This window comes from Alligator sinensis, unplaced genomic scaffold (genome assembly GCF_000455745.1).
Source record: "Alligator sinensis unplaced genomic scaffold, ASM45574v1 scaffold533_1, whole genome shotgun sequence".
Classification (NCBI taxonomy): Eukaryota; Metazoa; Chordata; order Crocodylia; family Alligatoridae; genus Alligator; species Alligator sinensis.
Window position 1 is genome coordinate 205,426 of NW_005842330.1, and position 20,810 is coordinate 226,235.

Consider the following 20,810-nt stretch of genomic DNA (forward strand, 5'->3'; position numbering starts at 1 on the left):
GCAGTGAGCAGAGATCTGGGATGCTGGAGAGGGTGGAGAAGCAGTGGATACAAACTGGGGGGGCAGGAATCAGAGATAATCCTGCCCTGGAGTGACATTACTTTAAGCCACATAATGCGTGAGTAAAACTAGTTTCAGGTGTAATGCCAAGACAATCCAGGCATTAAGAGCTTCTGGAGCTGCCCACAATTATCATATAACAAGGCCCTGACAGTGGCAGTGATAGATGCTTTAGACAGAGAGCATTAAATAGGCTATATCTAGAATGATCTATCCCCTGTTCATTAACCATCCCTGGCATCCACCATCATTGGTTTAGAGATGCCATATCACTAACTGCTCTGCTTAATAGCTATTAATTGATCTCTCAACCATGAACTTATCTAGTCCCTTTTTAATCTGGATATGCTATCTGGCTCTACAACTTCTGTGGTCATGAGATCCACAGGTGGACTACATGCTGGGTAGAAAAAAGATTGGGCCACAAAGAGCATCCTGAATCCCTACACAGAGTGGAAGGGGAAGGAGGAGTGTCAGGAACTAGCACAAGGCATGCTCACTGAGAGATAAGAAAAGATTTAAAAGAGGAAAGAAGCAAGTAAGGTAGTAGACAGCAGGATGTCACTGAGGGATAGTAGTAAAAAATGGAATACAGATCATGAGACTTAGTCAAAAAGAGATAATTACCAAAGACAATGAGTACAATTTAATTAGACTGTTGAAAGTAGCAATCATTTAGGAGAAAATTCAGAATGGAGTCAGTGAAGAAGTCAAGACAAAAGTTGCAGATACTTTGATTAATGGATTAGAAATGATGTGAAAAAGAGAGTCAGGACAGTAATGGAGAAATGGGTTAGGCTATTCATAGACGATAAAGGATAACATAAACCATGACTATTCCTATTAAAAACAACTCTTTCTCAGTTTCATTAATATTGCATCCGAAATATACAGGAACCAATTTACAAAATATTAATGATTTTATCACCTTGTTTGAAATGGTTAAAAAAGTTGTTTTACTGTATAATGTCGTTCTAGATATTAGTGATGGACAGATTCACAGAAGTTTAGGACTGGAAGGGACCTTGTGAGATCATTGGGCCCAGTCCCTCCTGATCTGGGCAGGAAAGACTGCTGGGATCAAATAACCCCAGCAAGGTGTACGTCCAGTCTCATGTATATTTATATATTAGTATATTAGTATCATTAGTGATATGTAAACTGTATGCAGGAGTAAAGCCTTCTACACTTTAATTATGAATACAGGTACAACTGAAACTATTGCCTCCTAGGAAATTTTTATAAATATAAAATTGATATTTTTGTTTTAGATGTATACCCCATAACAGAAATTCTTATCCTTATTATCCAGCACTGGAAAATGTCAAATCTATTAATTAATGCTGTTTATTGTATTTACCAAGAACACTTGGTGAACTGCAGACTGTGCCAACATACAAGGTCTCAAACCTCACTCCTGACTTCCAAAAAAAATGTTCTATACCAATGCTCCTGCCAATTGTACAGCTGTTTTGGCATCATTAAGCATCAGCTGAATCTACAAAATTAGTTTCACTTGTGATTATACAAACTTTTTAACATGTGATTAAAATTTGGCAAAGCAGAAAAAAACCCACAGGCACAAAGCTCACATTACATTTCCATTTGGTGAGCCTTTCACCATGCTACAGAGTTCCCAGACATGTGCTGTATTACTTACAATATTGACATCTGTCTCCAGTGTACTCCGGCAGGCAGTGACAATAGGGCTGATTTCCAGCAGTGAAACTGCAGGTTCCTCCATTTTGACAAAAATGATCACAAACTGTCTGGTTGCAGTTTGGTCCCGTGAAACCCAGTGCACAGCTGCAGGTAGGTCTCCCTATTTCAAACACAGAAAACTGTTTTATGATAAAAATAAATAAAATTAGAACATAACATTCATTTCTGATAGCAGTACAAAAGTTGTATTTAAGTCTGACATTATTTTATAGTAGAAAGCATTATGTTACATTGTAAATCAACATGCCTTGATTCAAGGACTCTAATAGGCTAACACTGTGAAGTGAAGTGCATACCCCAAAGGTTGTAGCTATCTGAATTTGCATTTTGCGCATGTTTTTATATTAAAAAAAACAGATAATCTACCATTAGACATTTTATTAAACATAAAATATAGTTTTATAGTTCATTATTTATATGGTCAAGGTGTGATTTTAAAGCTAAGTGAAAAGCTCTTGAAATGATCTAAGCAGACTGAATTTTCATAGTTGCCAAAGAAAAAGTGAGGATATACTGAACATTCAACTGTTGTGGAATTTACTCTCTTTTTGTTAAACTTACAAATATTGGATCACAACCCCCCCGCCCCCCCCCAAAAAAGGTGTCTTGCGAGGCATATTACACTAACATGCCAAATGACATAGTATTCTTTTTTTTGATCATTCAAAAACATATGCATGATGCTGCTTTGTTACCTTTACCTCTACAATCTTATCCACATTATTCTATATTCTATTACTCATTTCTTACGTAATCTCACATCTTTCAACCTGACGACACTTTGTTTTACCTTTTACCCTTTCATAAACTCTTTCATTTCTCATTACTTTTTCTCAACAAAAAACTTTCTAAACTTTTTTGAAAACAACTGTGTAGACCCAGAACTTGTTTTCCATCATCTTATCTTTTAAGCCTCTCTTCTGAGCTCTTTAATCTTCAGACCACATCAATTGTTTTGATTTGCCATCTAAGCCCCTATTATCTCCCATAATCATTCCTTTTTTTTTTTTTCCTTATGAGTCCCTTTTTTTCTCCCTTTCTCTCCACATACAGTCACGCTGTTGTTTACTGTATCCATCACTCCACCACATTTTTCACTATGTCATCTCCTTTATTTCTAAACTTCTTAAATCAGGGGTGGGCAAAATGCAGCCCGGGGGCCAGATGCAGCCTGCTAGGCCATTCTATCTGGCCTGCAGGGCCCCTACAAAATTTAGAAAATTAATATTATCTGCCCTTGGCTGACTGTTATGTGGCCCTTGATGGCTTGCCAAAACTTAGTAAGTGGCCCTCTACCCCAAATAATTGCCTGCCCCTGCCTTAAATGATCTCTTTGTAGTGTACAAAGTTCTAATCCTATTTTCCTTGATCTCCTCAAAGCCAGCTTTCACCACCTCTTGCATCTGAAACAGCACTCATTTCACCATAGTCATTATAGTGACTTCTCTTAATTGTCCTTGATTTTCCTGGTGCACCAGGTCATTTACCACTTTTACTGTTTTTCTTTCATAGAATCATAGAAGATTAGGGTTGGAAGGGACCTCAGGACTTCACATCTAGTCCAAACCCCCGGCTCAAAGCAGGACAATGCCCAACTAGATCATTCCAGCCAATGCTTTGTCAAGTCATGTCTTAAAAGCCTCCAAGGATGGAGACTGCACCACCTCTCTAGGTAACCTGTTCCAGTGCTTCACCACCCTCCTAGTGAGAAAGTTTTTCCCAATATCCATCCTAAACCTAATCCAACCTTCATGAGCAGAGAGAGGTAGTTAGCTTTGTTCACCTGAAGTCAGGAAGAAGGTAGGGCAGGGCGGTACATTATAGGCCAGTGGAGTTCAATCTTTTGGTTCCATGGGCCACATGAGTGATGGGGGGTTGCGCCACAGGCTGTATCCAACTCCATGCACCAGGATCATGCCTCCATACTGAACCACCCCATGTTCTGGATTCAGGGCCCCTGGACCCTGCACCTCCCCTGCTTAGCCCTGCCTGCTGGGATCAAGGAACCCCATACCTGCACACTGGGATCTTGGCCCTGGAACCCTGCACTGCCTCCTCTTGGTCCCACATGTCCCCAGAACTCCACCTCTACCTGGCCCTGTACACTGGGATCAGGCTCTGGGGTTTCAAGATATTCATCTAGGTCCATAAACTGGGATCAGGTCCTGCACCACACTCTGCACTGAGTGTAGCATGCAGGGCCATGTCCCACAGGGCTTCCCACAGACCCACAAGGAGCTCCATGGACTGGGTGACAAGGCTCTTGGGGGCCTGATCTGGCCTGTGGCCCAAGGTTTGAACACCATTGTTAGAAATTAACTTATTTAGAGAGGCATACACTTTCAATACGGACAAGTGCACGGTGCTGCACTTGGGCAGTAGTAACCAGCAACACACTTATAAGATGGGAAACTCCCTTCTTGAGAGCACGGAGGCAGAAAGGGATCTTGGAGTCATCATTGACTCCAAGATGAACATGGGCTGACAATGCGAGGTCACGGTCAGCAGGGCTAACCGGACCCTATCGTGCATCCACAGGTGCATCTCAAGTAGGGCCAAGGAGGTGATCCTCCCCCTCTACGTGACACTGGTCAGGCCGCAGCTGGAATACTGTGTCCAGTTCTGGGTGCCCCACTTCAAGAGGGATGTCGACAACATTGAGAGGGTCCAGAGGAGGGCCACCCGCATGATCCAGGGACAGCAGGGCAGGCCCTACAATGAGAGGCTACGGGACCTGAACCTGTTCAGCCTTCACAAGAGAAGGCTGAGGGGGGACCTTGTGACCGTCTATAAACTCACTAGGGGTTAAGTGTATAAACTACTATTTCTATAAACTCAGAAGGGTTTGGGGGAGACCTTGTTTCCCCCAGCGCCCCCCGGGATAACAAGGAATAACGGCCACAAGTTGTTGGAGAGTAGGTTTAGATTAGACATTCGTAGGGACTACTTAACAGTTAGGGCGGCTAGGATCTGGAACCAGCTTCCAAGGGAAGTGGTGCTGGCTCCTACTCTGAGGGTCTTTAAGAAGCGGCTTGATGCCTACATGGCTGGGGTCACTTGAGCCCAGTTTCTCTCCTGCCCAGACAGGGGTCGGACTTGAAGATCTACAAGGTCCCTTCTGATCCTACTTCTATGATTCTATGATAAGTACCCTTGAGGGTTTTTTTACAAGAACACTTTGTTGCTCTTTTCTACATTTATGATTGCTACTTGAACATGGAGTTTTGATAAATCTTTCTTCCCTATTCCTTTCCTCTCTCTTCTGATGTTCCTCCATGGTCTAAATGTAGCTGCCCCCCCCCCCCCCCACTTTTTTTTTTTTATACATGTATCCTCATTCAAAACTTCAGTGTTTCTTATCACTCTGGTACTAACAAGTCTCAAATGTACATGTACACATATGACCTTTCCTTGTTTTGCCATATTCTCATATCAATGTCCCACCACTTCAATTAATAAAAACATGAATTTTAATTTTTCCTCTGATCTATCCAGGTTATATACCATATCCATCATTATGCTAGTGCCTCACCATGACTTCTTCCATGAAAGAGAAATTGCTAATTTTTTCTTTAAACTTCCAGGGAAGAAGATAGGACTATACCTTTCCTGCCCTCCACCTCAGTTCTCCCTCTCCTATTACAGCTAATACAGCCAAGCCGTTCCTTCTTCTCTTTCTCTTCCTTTTCCATATTATCTATGGACTGGTAAACTAAAATATTTTGCATATTTTTTCTAAAGTTCATTCAAGTAAATCTTTTTCTAATGAATTCTGCAGGAATAAAATCACTAATTTAAAATAACTCTAACAAGTCTGTTTATTCTTAAAAGGTATATAACTGTTATGACTGTTGCTTTAATAGTTATGGCTCAAAGCATATCTCAGTTTAGGTCACTGGGAAGGATTGTGTAGTCAACAGTTATTCATTTGAATGAATTTTTCACATTTGATGCTGCTTTTGTTACTCAAATCTTAGTGACCTAAGCTGAGAGTTTCAAAGCTGCTATGAGATTTGGATATCCACTTGGTACTAATTTTAATAGAGAATCCTGAGGCCAAATACCTCAGATAACACTGAAACATGAGCAGTATTGACAAAGTCGTATTAACTTTTAATGCAAACTTCATATGCCTTGAGCCATAATTATTAATGTTACATTAGCAAATATACTGTTTTATGTTTTATATAGTATTTGGCTTACTTTTTTAAGACCAGTGCTCATGTCTATTAATATGTCAAGGAGTCCCTTCCCACTCCCCACTACCACCAGCCCTGCCTTATGATTCTTTATGATATCCTTTACAGAGGTAAAGGATAAAGCAGCTACACACCCAATGCAGCCCAAAGCACAGAGAAGTAGGTAAAAACCTGATCACCTCTCAAGTGTCAGTGAACTTTTCTGAACAGAAGAAAAATTGGTTTGCTCACCTAATCAGACTAGCTACCTTGAAAGTCCTTCACTTTGTCATCCACTAAAAAGCCCTGGCTTTGTGGAAAAGTTTTTATAATTCAAAGAAGCCAATTTTTCACCTCTCAGGCAGAGCTCCATCGCTTTTGTTGTCTCACCCAGAGACCAACATGCAACTTTATTCCACTGGAGATATTTCTAGGAACACACACACAATCCTGATATGCATCCCTCTGCCCCCTGCCATAGCCCCACAGTGCCCCTCACTCCTGACCCACAGCCCTGCCTTACAATTCTGATAGGCCACTCCTCCTTTGCCACCGAAGCAAAACAAGATCTCAAACTGAGCTGACCACAGCTTCCCTACCCTCACCTTCCCCCCAGGCAGCATCTCCTGCCTGCTCAGCCCCCATGAGCACAGGCACCAGCCCCTTTGCTGCCCTCAGAGGCAACCCCCGCCCCTCCTGCCCTGTAGCAGCCGCTGCCTCTGCCCCCTGTGGGAGCAAGGGGAGGGAGGGAGGGATGAGCAGAAGCCAAAAAACGAAAAAGAAAAATAACAGCAGCAAATAACAAAGGCACCCAGTGGCCAAAGGCCTGAACTACAGAAATAGTGCAGTGCCACCTGGTGGCAAAAGACAGTAATTATAAGTCTTTGAGTCGATTAGTGTTTGAATGACGCAAATCCAAAGATAGGGCAATGTAAGCAGGAACTGTCGCAAAATAAAACATGTCCCACCAGTGTTAGTTTAATGCGCTGAAAAGATTTTTAGAGCAGGGGGAATCCTGATCGCACAAATACAAACGCAGCTGCGTTGGCAGAAACGGGAAATCTTGTGTCATTTACAAACGCCCCTAAACACCATACACTTGTTGACATAGACACCTTTTTGGGGAAATGACTCACTAATGTACTTCTGGATTTGGATTTCTGCCACTGATTTGGGTATTTTCAGAAAATCATTAAGTAGAATCACTGCTTATGTCAGGCACTTTAAAAAAAAGAAATTAAAACTATTTAAAATTTGAAATTAATCTTTTGTGTCAAAATCAGTGTTTTTTTTTAACTGATAGGCAATCTATATTTTGCCTGTTTGTAGGAGAATCTGATTCTATTCTGTGCAAAAGTAGGTTTATAAATATACCAAATTGTTGCTGCTAACATGCAGATGTCTATCCATGATACTACAGGTGTATAATTACTGACATTTTAGTGACAACTGCATGGCAGGCAAACACAGACAGTACTGAAGTTATTTGCTTGCCTATAATCATGAAGTTGGTCTGTTTCTGAAGCAGTACAAAACCCTGTCCCCTGACTTGTAGTCTCAGTCTCTAGCCATTAGCGGAAAGTATTTTAATTTTTATTCATTGTAATAAGGGTATAGCTTTCTGGATTACCAATGATCTCAAGACTGTCAATTTCTGCCAGATGATGTCAATTACTGCAATACCTTATTTGAAAAACATAGTAAGGAAGTATTTTTTTTATAACTTTAGCTGTCTTTAATGCAATGTATTTTGTAACTTAAAAAAGTATTCATATTTTTTTTTACTCTCACTTTCATATGTCTTTCTCTCATTTTTTTCTGTTCTTCCATCCTTATGATTTGTAAGAGTTACTGCACAGGGACACTACCATTCCCTATTGCTTCCACCCTTGGCCTTACTCCTCCTTGATACATTGACCAGCTTGATCTAAATAATGTAAATTGCACCCAGATACTAGAGTAAAGGGTGGCTTATAAATAGTTGTTAAAGTAGGAACTAAAGTGCCCTCTACATGTTACAGGTGCTGCATAATTCACTGGTTAATAGCACAATTACCTTGAGACCAGCTACACATGTAAACTACCTATTACACCATTAAAAGTTCCAATCAGCCATAAAGTTAGACCTAAAAAATGTGTACTCATTTTATAGCTGGTTGCTTTACAGCTTTAATGTGCACATGTAGCAGGGTGTGGCAGCTGTGTCTTCCAGCCCTGGAGTAATTGGGCACCACTACATCTGGGAGCCCCTTGGGTCAGGTCCCCCTGCACTGGCAATACGGCACAATGGGATCTAATGTACAATCCCACAATTGCACTGCCTGCCATGCATGTGTGGTGTGGCATGGCAGGAGGCACAACTGTGTGGAACATACATTAAATCCCATTGTGACTTTACCTGTGTGTGTAGAGGGACCCTTACTATTGTAATTATTGTGTCTTAATAGGAAAACAATGTTTATCCTTAATAACTGAAAAGTTATATTTTGCATAATGTACTTGGAAATCTGTAGTCCCTGGGTGTATCTACACATGCAATTAACATGTAACAATAAACTTGGTCACAGTTTGCACTGGACTTTATTGCTCCTGGGTGCAGAATATACATGTGCACCCAGGACCACAGCATATTCAGCCAGGATTGAGCAGCCCTGGTTGGCAAAGGGTTTGGGAGTCAGTTGCTAGCCTGGGGCTGCTCTGCCCTGGTTCATCAAGCTCAGGGGGGCTGGCTGGGGCATGAGGATGCTACAGTGCAGGGCTAGTTGGCAGGCAACCCCCGTATTGCAGCACCCTCATGCCCCTGCCAGCCCCAGTTACCATCTTATGTGTTTTAGCACACATAACTACTCCACTGCAAGATAGTACTTGTCCCAGACAAGTCCTATCCTATATCAGAGTCCCAATCCTGTATCAGAGTTAATTAGTTTTTTGCACCCTAATACAGGCACACATGTAGACAGTGATGCTTTACAGCAGGGCTAGTTATTCAGCTCTGCACTAAAGTGCACACATGTAGATGCTCAACCTGAGACCTAGCTCTGTTATGTTATGTCATTCTTGTAAAAATTAAATGTGAAAAGATTAAAGCACAGAAAATCCTGGATGTTTTCATGACAGTTTTCATGTTTTGTTCCATTTTTTTTTTTTTTTTGGCTGCACAAACTACATTTTGTGTTGATTTTGTAAAAAAAAAAACCAAAACCAAAACAAAACACATTTGGGGTAGGTAGAACAGAGATGGTTCTGGAGGCACTTGTAATTGTCACTTGGCAACAGATTTGGAACAAAATACTGAGAAAATGAAGCATGTGGAGCTCAGACAAACTGAAGCTTTCCCTGTTCTTGGAATTGATAAGTAAACTATAATAGTGTGGGGTAGAAATAAAAATCTTAAAATATTTTTTGCATAGAGATTTTAGTTGTTCCTAGTTTATAGGTATAGACTGCTATATAAAAGCAAAAAAGATGTCTGGTCTGTTTGCAAAACACATGTGAAAACATGTCAGGACTCTGTTCCTTCACTATCTAGAAGATTGCTTTTTCAGAATTTAGACATGGTAGATAGATATATATGAAAAGAGGAAAGTTGAAAGAATAATCTAAAAGTAGACTTTTAAATGTGCTGTCTCAGACTATGGAAACAGCTTGAATAAATAAGAAAAATATCCAATATTCAATATTGTGTTGTATGGAATAAGGCCTCTTGTAATGAAAGGACTGAAGATAGTGTGTTGTGTTTTAAGAGCTATATATGTTTTAAGAGCTGTCTTTGTACATAGTGGCCAAGTCCAGATGAGTGCAGATGTTTGGTTCCCTAGGGACAAGTAGCATCAGGGCACCTTGCACCACAGCTACTTGTGCCCAGGGAATGCCTGTTCCATGTGCACTTTGGGGTGTGGCAAGTTAACCCGGGGTGGTAGGGGACGCCGGGGTCAGCATTGTGCTGGCCCCAACAGCCTTACTTGAGGTCCTATGGGCCTCCCAGTGCTGTAGCTGTGGCAAGACGGAGCCAGACAGAGCCTGGCTGGCAGCCAGACTATGACTCCATTTTTCAGCTGCATGCGCTGCCCATGTTTACGCTGCTCTGGCATATTTTTCCTGCTTTCTTGCCCCCTAGATATGTTTTTTTCTACAACAAAAAAACATGGAAAAAAAAGGAGCAGCACGCACATAGGCAGTGCACCCTTGCAGCATGGAGAACATCTGATTGTTAGGTATGTGGCACTGCAGACATGTCTGTAGTGCTACATACTGCACAGCTGCACTCATCTAGACATACCCAGTTTTTGTTCAAAGACAGGTAGTATTGCTGGATAAACAACATCAGTAATTTATGTGTCCTCAATAATTCATAAGATTGAAGAGTCCTGCTTAAGTTTACCAAGCCACCAGCACAGGAGAAAGGTATTAGCAGAGTAATTTTTAGAATACACAGTTACTAGCAGCTTGAGACTCCAGCTATACTTCAACTCAGACCCCTGATTCCACAAACCCTGGGTGGCCTGATTTAGTCAGCTTTATTAGTTCAGTGCTAGACAGACATTATCCCATTTTGGAGCTTCACTCTCTGGGGAAGATTGCTATTCTTTGTACCAAATTAGCAGGGAAAAGGGACCCTTTATTGAGGGGTGAAGACGTGTCTTGTGAATCTAGAAGAAGTTATATTCATTGCTTTAAAAAGGCAGATCATGGAGCAAATCTGAGCCTATTTGACCTATACTTTAGAAAACATTTTTAACATTTTAGAAACAGCTTGAAATACTTTATCAATTGTTCTTTACCTGTGGCAGAAAAACATGCCAATGTGATTTTCTGTTTATTTCTGACTGAATAACCATATATTATGATTGCTGCAAACAATACTAGAAATACAGGTTTATCTGATACTATTAATTACCTTAAACTTGTTAATGTTTTTAACAAATTCAATTATTGCTGTATTATTTTCTTTTCTATTTTGATGTGTATTTTTCTTATACTTTTACTGTTGTTTTTTTTTTTTTAGAGTTCCTATTAATTTGGTTTGCTGGAAAATGTTCATTACTATATCAAAACTTTTAATTACATGTCTCAGATGTGTGCTTTTAATTAACTGATGACATTTTCTTTTGTTCAATTATTGTAGTTCAATACAACTGTCATAAACTTATAAATTTTAATTAAAGCTGCCCCAAACTCTAGTTATATAATGTCCACATAGGAATTTGCCAAAAGGCTTAACTGTAAGTAAACCAACAATGAATAAATCCATGAATTGCCAGTGGGATTTGTTTAACAAATTAACATTTGTGTGCAGATAATGAGGTTCTACAATTTATAATACCCAGCAAAAATTTAATAAAATCATGTTTAAAAAAATGAATAATACACTGCAATTTACTTAATTGGTTATCACATTAGTATTATTTGGTAGTAAAAGGGAACAGAATTTATATGAAAACTTTTATTGGAAATTTATTTTCATGTGCAGACACATTTTATCATGATATCAGATTATTGAGGAGAATTTTTTTTCCCTTGATATATTTGCTTATATGAACCTACATCCAAAAATGCCCAAATGAAACAGTTTTATTTCTAGGTAGAAGTAGATCCTTACAGCGCCTGCTGCTTAGTGGTATAGTGTGGCACCCCCAGTTGGCACGGTGAGTATGTTCCTGCTTCGTCATCTGGATCCCCAACTCACCTGCCATGACTTGATGGAACTGTAAAGAAGAGGGGGTTCAGTGGTGTTCCTTTCCCCCAGATGCAGAGATAGGGATACTCACAGGTTCGCTGTGGTTTTTTGTAGGGCTCCACCTCCCCTGCACCCTGTCCACTTGCCAGCTGCATTGATCTTCGTGCCATCTCTCTGACTCAGGGTTATGGCTCATTGGTCGCCCTGAGGGGCATCCACCTCCACAACTGTATGTACAGTGCAGCCTTGGTCAATCAGCCTGACCGCCTTGGTTCCTAGGACAACCAGGATGCCCGAAGTGCTGGTTTCAGGGCCGGGGGTGGGGGAGGGGGGATATATATATCTATGAAGCCAAGCAATTCTCTTAGGGAGAATTGCCATCCTAGAGCCTCTAATGATCTGGGGCCAGGCTTTTCAAGTCCCCAGCCAGATTCCAGCTCCTCTTCTCACTCTTCTGCTGTGGGACAGAGTTGTCTAGCCAGCTCCCACTGGCACGCCATGTCTTGGTGTGCCCGGCATGCTCCCAGCTGGCCTTCCCCCCTGCCTGGCTTCTGGTGGGGTTTTTAAACCTCCCGCAGCAGGAGCCGCGGCTGACGTCATCAGCTGGCCACCACCCAGCCTGAGGGACAGCCACTTGAAGAGCTGGCGAAATGCCAGCTTGCCTGGCTCTTTCTCTGCCCCAGCCTGCCTAGGAGGTAAGTTTTCTGGGATGTGGGTGTTCCTGTACCCTTCTTTGGGAGTGCTGGGGTCTGCCCCTGGTATTTCCAAACCCCGTGGGTATTTTCCACTGTCATATATAGGTTGTCTTTATAACAGGGGTGGGCAAGATGTGGCACACCAGGCCATTCTGTTTGGCCTGTGAGACCCCCCTAAAATTTAGAAAATTAATATTTATCTGCCTCTGGCTGCCTGTGTTGCAGCCTTCAATGCATTGCCAAAACTCAGTAAGTGGCCCTCCACCTGAAATAATTGCCCGTGCCTGCTTTATAACCTTGTACCAGGGTAAAGGTGTTTTGATGTAGATGTGAATTCCAGTGTGAACAGGCTTTGGAAATATATGTGGATTAAGTTTGATTTCTCCGATTTAAAGAAGGTAAAGAGCAGTAAACTGATGAAGATGATAACAAGTTATATCTCTCTCACTTGTTGAGCTGTTCATCCTTTTCAGAAGTATTTGGAAATGTAGGTCCTTGTTGGAATCCTTTCCTCCCTCCATAGAGGATAGGGGAATGAAAGGATTCAGACATGAAATGATTCCTAGCAATAGGCTGAAGGGAGTCTACCCTAAATGAATATAATCTGTGAGCACCTAGTAACCCAAATGCTTCTATATGAAAGGCAGTAGCAACAAGTGTTTGCTCCAGTTGATATAAAACTTGTGACCTGACATTTAATTACCTCTTTCTCACCTCCATGCCCTGATTAAAAACAAACTGACATCACTAAAATGATGCTAATATGAGCTTGTCTTTTAGATATGTAACCCCATGAGCTATGAGTTTCAAGAACAAATAATTCTTATTTTCCAGTAGTTAAAATTTCATCACTATTAAAGAAATGCCACTATCTAATAGTCACTAGAGTTGACTCAGGATTCAGTTTTTTGTTCTTGATGTATAGCACTGTCTTACTGGCTAAGTATAGAGAGTCAAAAAGCTCAAGGCAGAATCAATTCAGTCTTCATAGGTTTCTCTAAGCTGGATAGATTGAACATATCACAGAATTATTGATTGAACATATTACAGAATAATTCTGTAATTAACAGAAAAGATATTTATTTCTGAGATAAGAAAACTTGCCTGCACCAAAAGGCAGGGGCTGGTGGAGGCTGGAGGGGCATACAGCAGCCTCCTTGGCTGCCAGCCATTGCCAGGTCATGCCTGATTGGCCGGCTGGCATGTGCCTCTAACCCACTGCTTTCCCCTGCAGGGGAAAACAGCCCCCCACCTTGGCTGGCCCTGAGCCAGATGTCTGCCCACATGGGGGGAGTCCCAGGACTCCCGGGGGGTTTCCTAGGCCAGAATGGGATCCCCTAAAGACCTAGTCTGCCCAGCTGCTGAGGCTGGCTGAAGGGTAATTCCCCACCCCAACCCCTGCAGCCAGGCCAGGATGGCACAAATAATTGATTGCAGGAGAGAGGGGAAAAGAAGTCTCCACTCCCAGCACCAGCCTCTGCATCCTGGTCCACCCAGCTGAGAAGTGATGATTCCTTCTCAGCATGCCTAGGCCAGCGGGACACTGATGCCCAGGGAGGCAGAGGAAATGAAGCCACCCAACCCTGGCCTTGTCCTTCTGAGCTGGGGACTTCCCAGCTGATGGGGGTCAGGCCTGGCCTAGGGTGGCAGGTTCCCCATGTCCCTGCCTGGCTGGGCCAGGTCCATAGAAAGAAGGATCAGGTCCCACCACCCAGCACAACACTCCTGGGGTACCTGGGCATCCTGAAGCTGCTGCTGGTGCTGGCCTTTAGAGGCTGGCTCCATGGTGCCACCCCACTCTCCAGAGATCAGAGGCAGAGACTCACAGCGAGCAGGGCTGTGCAGCCAGCCTTGCCTCGGGGAAGGGGATGGCTCTCACAGCACAGCCCCCCACACCAACCTGGGCAGAATCCAGGCAGGGGTCTCCTTTCCCCTGCCTCCCCCTCTCCCATGCCCTGCTCTGTCACAGCCTGGGGTGGGGCCAGCCTAGCTGGCCAGAAGAGAAAAGCACTGGTGAAGGCCAGTATTCTGGCTTGCAAAGGCTCCTGGGATACTGGGGGACTGTGACCTGAGTTGGGAGGTTATCTGGGACAGAAGTCCCATAGAACAGCTTAACCTCAATCAGTTAAGCCAGATACTATATCCATTGGGGTTTATCTTAAAACAGGTTTGGCCATTTTGAAACCAGTTTATGTGCACTTAACTTCTGTTTTGTTACAGGTTTAAACCAGTTTCTGATTACTTAAGCTGGTTTATGTGTCACTTCTGTCCCAGGGTCATGTGAGACTTTGCACACCTTACTTAAGGCTAGACTCACAAAGGGGACTGTGTGCCCTACCATCCAGAGGAATTTACAACTTGGATTACACAAGGTGCCCTTCTGTACCAGAAAAGAAGAGTGAAGCAAGTATGAATGGAACTGTCAGCTATCAGCATTCTGACTGGGGAACTACTTAAGCTATACAACAGGAAATGTAGAGAAGAGGGGAAAGGTGTAGGTGCATAACTCAGTGCTACAGAAAGGTGCCTATCTCAGTTCAGCACCATGAACCATCTCTTGGTGTTAGAGCCTAAGCTCTTCTAAAAAATGGTGGGGGTGGGGAAAACAGTCCACTCACAATACTTTCAGAGGAGGAGAAAATGGTGCATCCCCACACCCTGTGCATAATAGCTGTGTGTTCACTTGGGAGATGAGAGACTTGGGTTCAAACCCCTTTTATATGTTCTATTTTGTATTAGAGCAGAGAATGCAACCAAATTCTCCTCTCTTTCTGGTGAATGTCAAACTATGCAACTATACAGCAAAATTACCAATAATTATAGTAATTCCCCTTCTTTCCAACACAATTAATATTTAAAATATTCTGTGCAAAGTGAAAAAGCTTTAACAAAACAGACATGGGCAATTCAGCCTGCATGTACCCTCTGCTATGATGGTTAGGAGATTCCCTTGGTGTCATGTGAGATGTAGGTTAAAATCCCCATAAGTAGAGAAGAGTGGAGAAATTTGTACCCTCACTTTCCACTTCCTACATGTGCAAATTAGGCAGGAAGAATGCTTGCTCTGTCAATGTCAATAGGTTACATTTCTGTTACAGTGTATGTACCTCAGTACTACCAGGATGTGAACAGCTATATGTATGGCTAGCTGGAGAAATTCAGTCGCCTAGTTGTCTTTATGATTATCAGAGATCCTGGTTTTCTCTTAAAAGAAAAATAAATCCCCAATTTTCAGATGAAAAAGTAATTCAAAATCCACATTTTTCTGTGATCAAAATGAAATGCCACTATATATAGCGGTGTTTCATTTTAATCTCAGAAAAATGTGCATGGGGGGGGAGTTAATCTGAAAATTGGGGATTTTTGTTTTTAATCAGAGAAAAACAGGATCCCTGACTATTAGACAGTTTGGTGTCAAGGAAATTCAGTTATTCAGTGGGCCAGGTGAATGTTGTATGAATGAAAGTGATGCCTACATTTTCGCCTGTGGCATTAATGTTCCCCTTGAAAATCTAGCTTCAGTCTTTTTCCAGGCATCAGTTTCTGTAACTCTCTTTTTTGTAAGTCAAACTATATTACTAGGAAAACTCTTAAACACTTGAATGAAAAGCACTATTTAGTTCAAAGTTAATGTGCGTATTTGAGGTGATATTAGCATTTTCCTGCATGCTCTCAGCTAAAGAAAATGGATTGCCTTACCCATGCTATAGGCCATAAGGCTCAAGCAGAACTTTGACTTTGATATACATACCTATTTAATTTATAATCTTATATTTTGTACAGTCTTGTATAACTACTAACTCACATTTATTCACATACAAAATACATGCAAACCTAAAGCACAAAAGCTGCAAAAATATATTTACCAAGAACAGAGGCTACACAGGTTCCTCCATTTTGACAGTAATTATAACAATGGTTGGTTTCACATCTTTCTCCAGAATAACTTGGCCAGCAATGACATCTTGGATCACCTTTCTCGTTGATAATGCATCTTCCTCCATTTTCACACATCAGTTTACATGTGTCATCTGTAGTTTAATGGGAAAAAATGCAGGTTACTGAAATCTTCAGGAATTCTTTGTTGCATTAACCAGAACAGAAATGTGTATGTTGTGGGGGTGGGGTGGCAAGGCTGAGCCAAATGTATTTTTACAGAATCAGATCAAGTGAGCTCTTACTCACAAAAGCTTCTGCATCTCTGAGTCAGTTAGTCTATGGGGCGCATCTCTACCCTGTCTTCTGCCTGACTTCAGACTAACATAGCTAATTACTTCTCCCTGTACTACCTTTGTTTTCCCTCTCAAATACCAGGTCTGTTGGGGGCCATGTCTCTCTTAATTGTACCATAGCCTTTTGAGGTAATTACATTTGCTCATCTAGTAGTTACATTATAACAAAACATGTTTTTCAAGCCAATCCGATTATGCTACAATCATAATTATCACATAATCATAATTACAGAGTCTGTGCTGTTTGAAAATATGATTCTTTAATAAGGATATAGCCAAGGCTGAAGGCTGCAATCCTATATGAAACCTTTTTCAACACACCATGATTAAAAGACCTATAGAATTGCTTAGATTAGTTAGTTCATACTGTAGAATAGTTAATCAAGAATTCTCTACCAACATCCAGTTTAGACAGTTCTGATCTCTGTCATGAAAACATAAGCCCAACATAGTTTAAAATTATCAAGTAGGCAGCAAGGCCATCTCTAGTTTTGGAAGGCCTTCCAATCAAGGGAACTATAAAGGTTATATCTGAATTTTATTTTTCTATTTTTGCCATTAGTAATAAGAGGAAATTAGTTGAAGTAACTACACTAGTAAGGAATGTGACCAGGTATGAGATATATTGTCAATTAGGGTCCTAGGCTCTCTTTCTTTACTTTCTATTTGCTTTCTGGTTATGCATTTCTTTAGTAGACACCATAAATAATAACAGGGACTGATTTCATGATTACCTATCCAGGTACCAAGGTACCAATGTATCAAAATTATAAATATAAATCAAAATTATAAACTGTCAGTCTCCCTTTGCACACTAAATGCAGATAAGTATGGTTTTTCTGGTCTTAATTTCATAGGTGACCACTGGAACAATGCATCTTGTGAAGATCAAATTTTGGTCACAACATATTTCAAAGGATGATATCTGTGTCAGCCAAACTCCCAAGTTAAATGCTTTTCACCTCTGTAATACAACTGAAGGGAGGCTAGGGAGACAGCAGTCCTGAGTACTGCCTTTAAGGGTGGGAGGTGGAAATAGCTACTGCAGTAGCTGGCCATGCTATAGCTGGCCAGCTGGCGAGGTGTTTCAGCTGTTGCTGAACTGTGCACCAAAGCTCCCTGGTGAGGGAAACAACCCTGTTATTCGTTTGCTTTACTTACATATTTTTTTTAACTTTCCAGGGCAAACATTCTATTGGGAAGAATTCTAAATATACTTCTCTAATTAAGCCTGCTTCACATCAAATTTTGAAATGGAAGATAAAATGTTAATTTTATAGTATTTCACAGTTTGGTATTTTATTCTCCTGCTTGTCCTCAATTTCCTGCATAAGTATAATTTTTCCTAAAGAAAGAATGGAATGGCATGGTCCTCTCTACTTTGACTTGGAAGAAAAGACTTGCATACATTTCAATTATTCTTTCTCCAGATCTGGCTGCATTCTCCTTTTTTTAATAAGGAGATGTATTTGTAATATATTTGCTTAAGCCATCAAGACATTTCTTTTTGTGATCTTTGACAGTTTCCTTTGTTTCAAGGGTAAAAAAGTTGACCTTCCATGAAGGCAGCAAAAAACGAGGCAATCATGCAATGCTTTCTGTACTTTTTAGACACTTTTGGCTTTATCTGGTGATTAGTCATTTTTCCTCTCACTTCTTTAGAAAATCTACACTACAGTCCTTGCTTGGCAGGGAGAATTTTCTTCTTTGCTAAGCATTTTTCTTGAGGAGACACATTGCTCTGTGCTCATGTCCTGGGGTGAGACAATAAATGGGTGTATAATTGTCCAGTGCAACAACTTAAGGAACTACACTCTTTGGGAGAAGAAGCCTACTTCTTTCCCTGAGAAAAAAATAATTTATTTCAGCACAGGTATTTTGCTTAATTTGCAAAGGAACGTACTTTTTGTTGCTTTACCACTGAGTGAATCTAGCGAAGAAGATTACTCAAGAGATTAATGTTATATTAGGACTGAGTGATTTTTCTATTTTTCTTACTTGTATGAAAATATGAGAACCTGTCTGCTAGCTGTAAGAACAACCTTCCCTTTGAAGGCCATCAATAATTCCATTTGTAATTAGTCTTTATTTAATATGGTGGATTTCCATCCTCTCTGGAATATTAAAGAGGGATATGGAAGGTGAGTAGTTCTAGGGAAAAAATTAAATGTATTTTTTAGTCCAAAGTGAAAAAGGAAGGCTAAGATGGATGAAAAGTTTCTTAGTTTCATAGATGTTAGGGACTAGAAGGGACCTTACAGATCATTGGGTCCAGTCCCCCTGCACTTGGGCAGGAAAGATTGTTGGGGTCAAATGACCACAGCAAGATGGTCATCAAAACGCTTTTTGAAGATTGCCAGGGGGGGCGTATGCAGCACCTCTGCGTAGAGTCTGTTCCAAACCCCTGGTACTCTACTTTTAAAGTTTTTCCTTATGTCTAGTCTGAAGCAATCTTCAATCAGTTTGTGCCCATTATTTCTCATCTTTGCCTTGTGGGCCTTGGTGAATAGATGCTCCCCCAGGCCCTGATATACACCCCTGATATACTTATAAACTGCCATCAAGTCCCATCTGAGTCATCTTTTCTCCAGCCTGTACAGTCCCAAGTCTTTCAGCCTCTCCCCGTATGACCTGGTCTCTAGGCCTCTAATCATGTGTGTGGCCTTCCTTTGGACTATCTCAAGCTTCTTCACATCCTTCTTGAAGTACGGTGCCCAGAACTGGATGCAGTACTCCAGCTGTGGTCTCACCAAGGCAGAGCAGAGCAGGAGGATGACATCCTTAGCCTTGTTCAAGATGCCTCTGTAGATGCATGCCAGTGTTTGATTAGCTTTGCCAGATACGGCATTGCATTGGTGGCTCATATGCATATTGTTGTCTATCACAACACCCAGATTTCATCCAAGCATAGCACTGCCGAGCCTGTAAGTGTGTTGTCAACTATTTCTCCCCAGATGGAGCACTTTACATTTCTCCATATTAAATGACATCAGGTTGAGGTCTGCCCACCTCACAAACCTGTCCAGGTTGGCCTGTTTTGCCAGCCTGTTCTGGAGAGAGACCACACTTTCCCGAAGTTTGGTGTTGTCAGCAAACTTTGCCAGTTTGCTTTTAGTACCGGAATCCAAATAATTGATAAACATGTTGAAAAGCACTGGTCTAAGCCCTGAGGGATACCACTGGTCACCTCCCACCATGATGACTCAGTTCCATCAATCAGTACTCTCTGGGTCCTAGCATAGAGCTAGTTAGCTAGCCACCGGACCTTAAAGTAGTTGAGGTTGCATTTTCCCAATTTAACCATGAGGACATCATGGGAGACCAGGCTGATGGTCTTTTTGAAATCCAAGTATATGGCATCAACCTCATTTCCCCTATCCAGGTAGCAAGTTACCTGATTGTAGAAGGAAATGAGGTTGGTCTGGCATGACCTGCCCGTAATGAAGTCATGTTGGCTATCCTTCAGAATACTGCCTTCTAGTCGCCTGTCAGTGATGGATTCTTTGATCATTTTCTCCAGGATTTTATCAGGAACTGAGGTCAAACTGATTGGCCTGGAATTCCCTGGGTCTTCCTTTCATTTGTGAGGCAAACAAAAACAAAAGGTATACTTCTCTTTATAAATATAGTGCATGCTTCTCAAGCCAATATATTATTTCAAATAGAAAGACACTTCTTATGGCTATGGTTTAAAAAGCCTGAGGCAGGTTTCTCTAAGTTGTATAAAATGGATCAGGAGCAAAGGGAACACATGTTCACCCTTTGGTGGGGGCGGGGGTGCTTGCAGATGTCTGCACTGGCTGAGGTCAGAAGGCAGGGTGCACTCCCATGCCTCGCAGTGTGGCCTCTCCCCCCAGCCCCACTCACCCCCCGGGCACTGGCTGTCAGCAGCATGGCTGGGTGGCTCCCCAGCTGTGCTTGCTTAGGTCTGGCAGGGGCTGGGGCCAGGCCCACTGGTCAGGGGGTCTCCACTCCCCCCGTGCCCCTCCCCACAGCCACTGCCCAGTTTGGCTGACACAGGAAGGCAGGAGCTGGGACTGAGAGACACACAGGTTTGTCAGCTAAGCCAAGCAGCACAGTGTGTGTGTGCAGGGGGGTGGTAGCAGTGGCTCTCTGTTGTACTGATTCCCCGCCCCCCACTTCCTCCTGCTCACACTGCCCGATTTGGCTGACAACCCCGTGGGGCTATCAGACCTGGTTCTTGCCATCTCTGTGATAGCTGAGCTGGGCCAGGCAGTTGCAGGTA

General features: G+C 41.9%; 1 protein-coding gene across 1 annotated transcript in view; it reads right to left on the minus strand.

The window, feature by feature from the left end:
* LRP1B (LDL receptor related protein 1B) overlaps nt 1-20,810 on the minus strand; it is a 1,375,759-nt gene that overhangs the window by 52,600 nt on the left and 1,302,349 nt on the right. The window contains exons 83-84 of the mRNA XM_006028602.1: nt 16,199-16,363; nt 1,721-1,882 (exon numbers count right to left, since the gene is read on the minus strand). Of these exons, the coding sequence (XP_006028664.1) occupies nt 1,721-1,882; nt 16,199-16,363 (327 nt within the window). The remainder of the gene's footprint in view (nt 1-1,720; nt 1,883-16,198; nt 16,364-20,810) is intronic.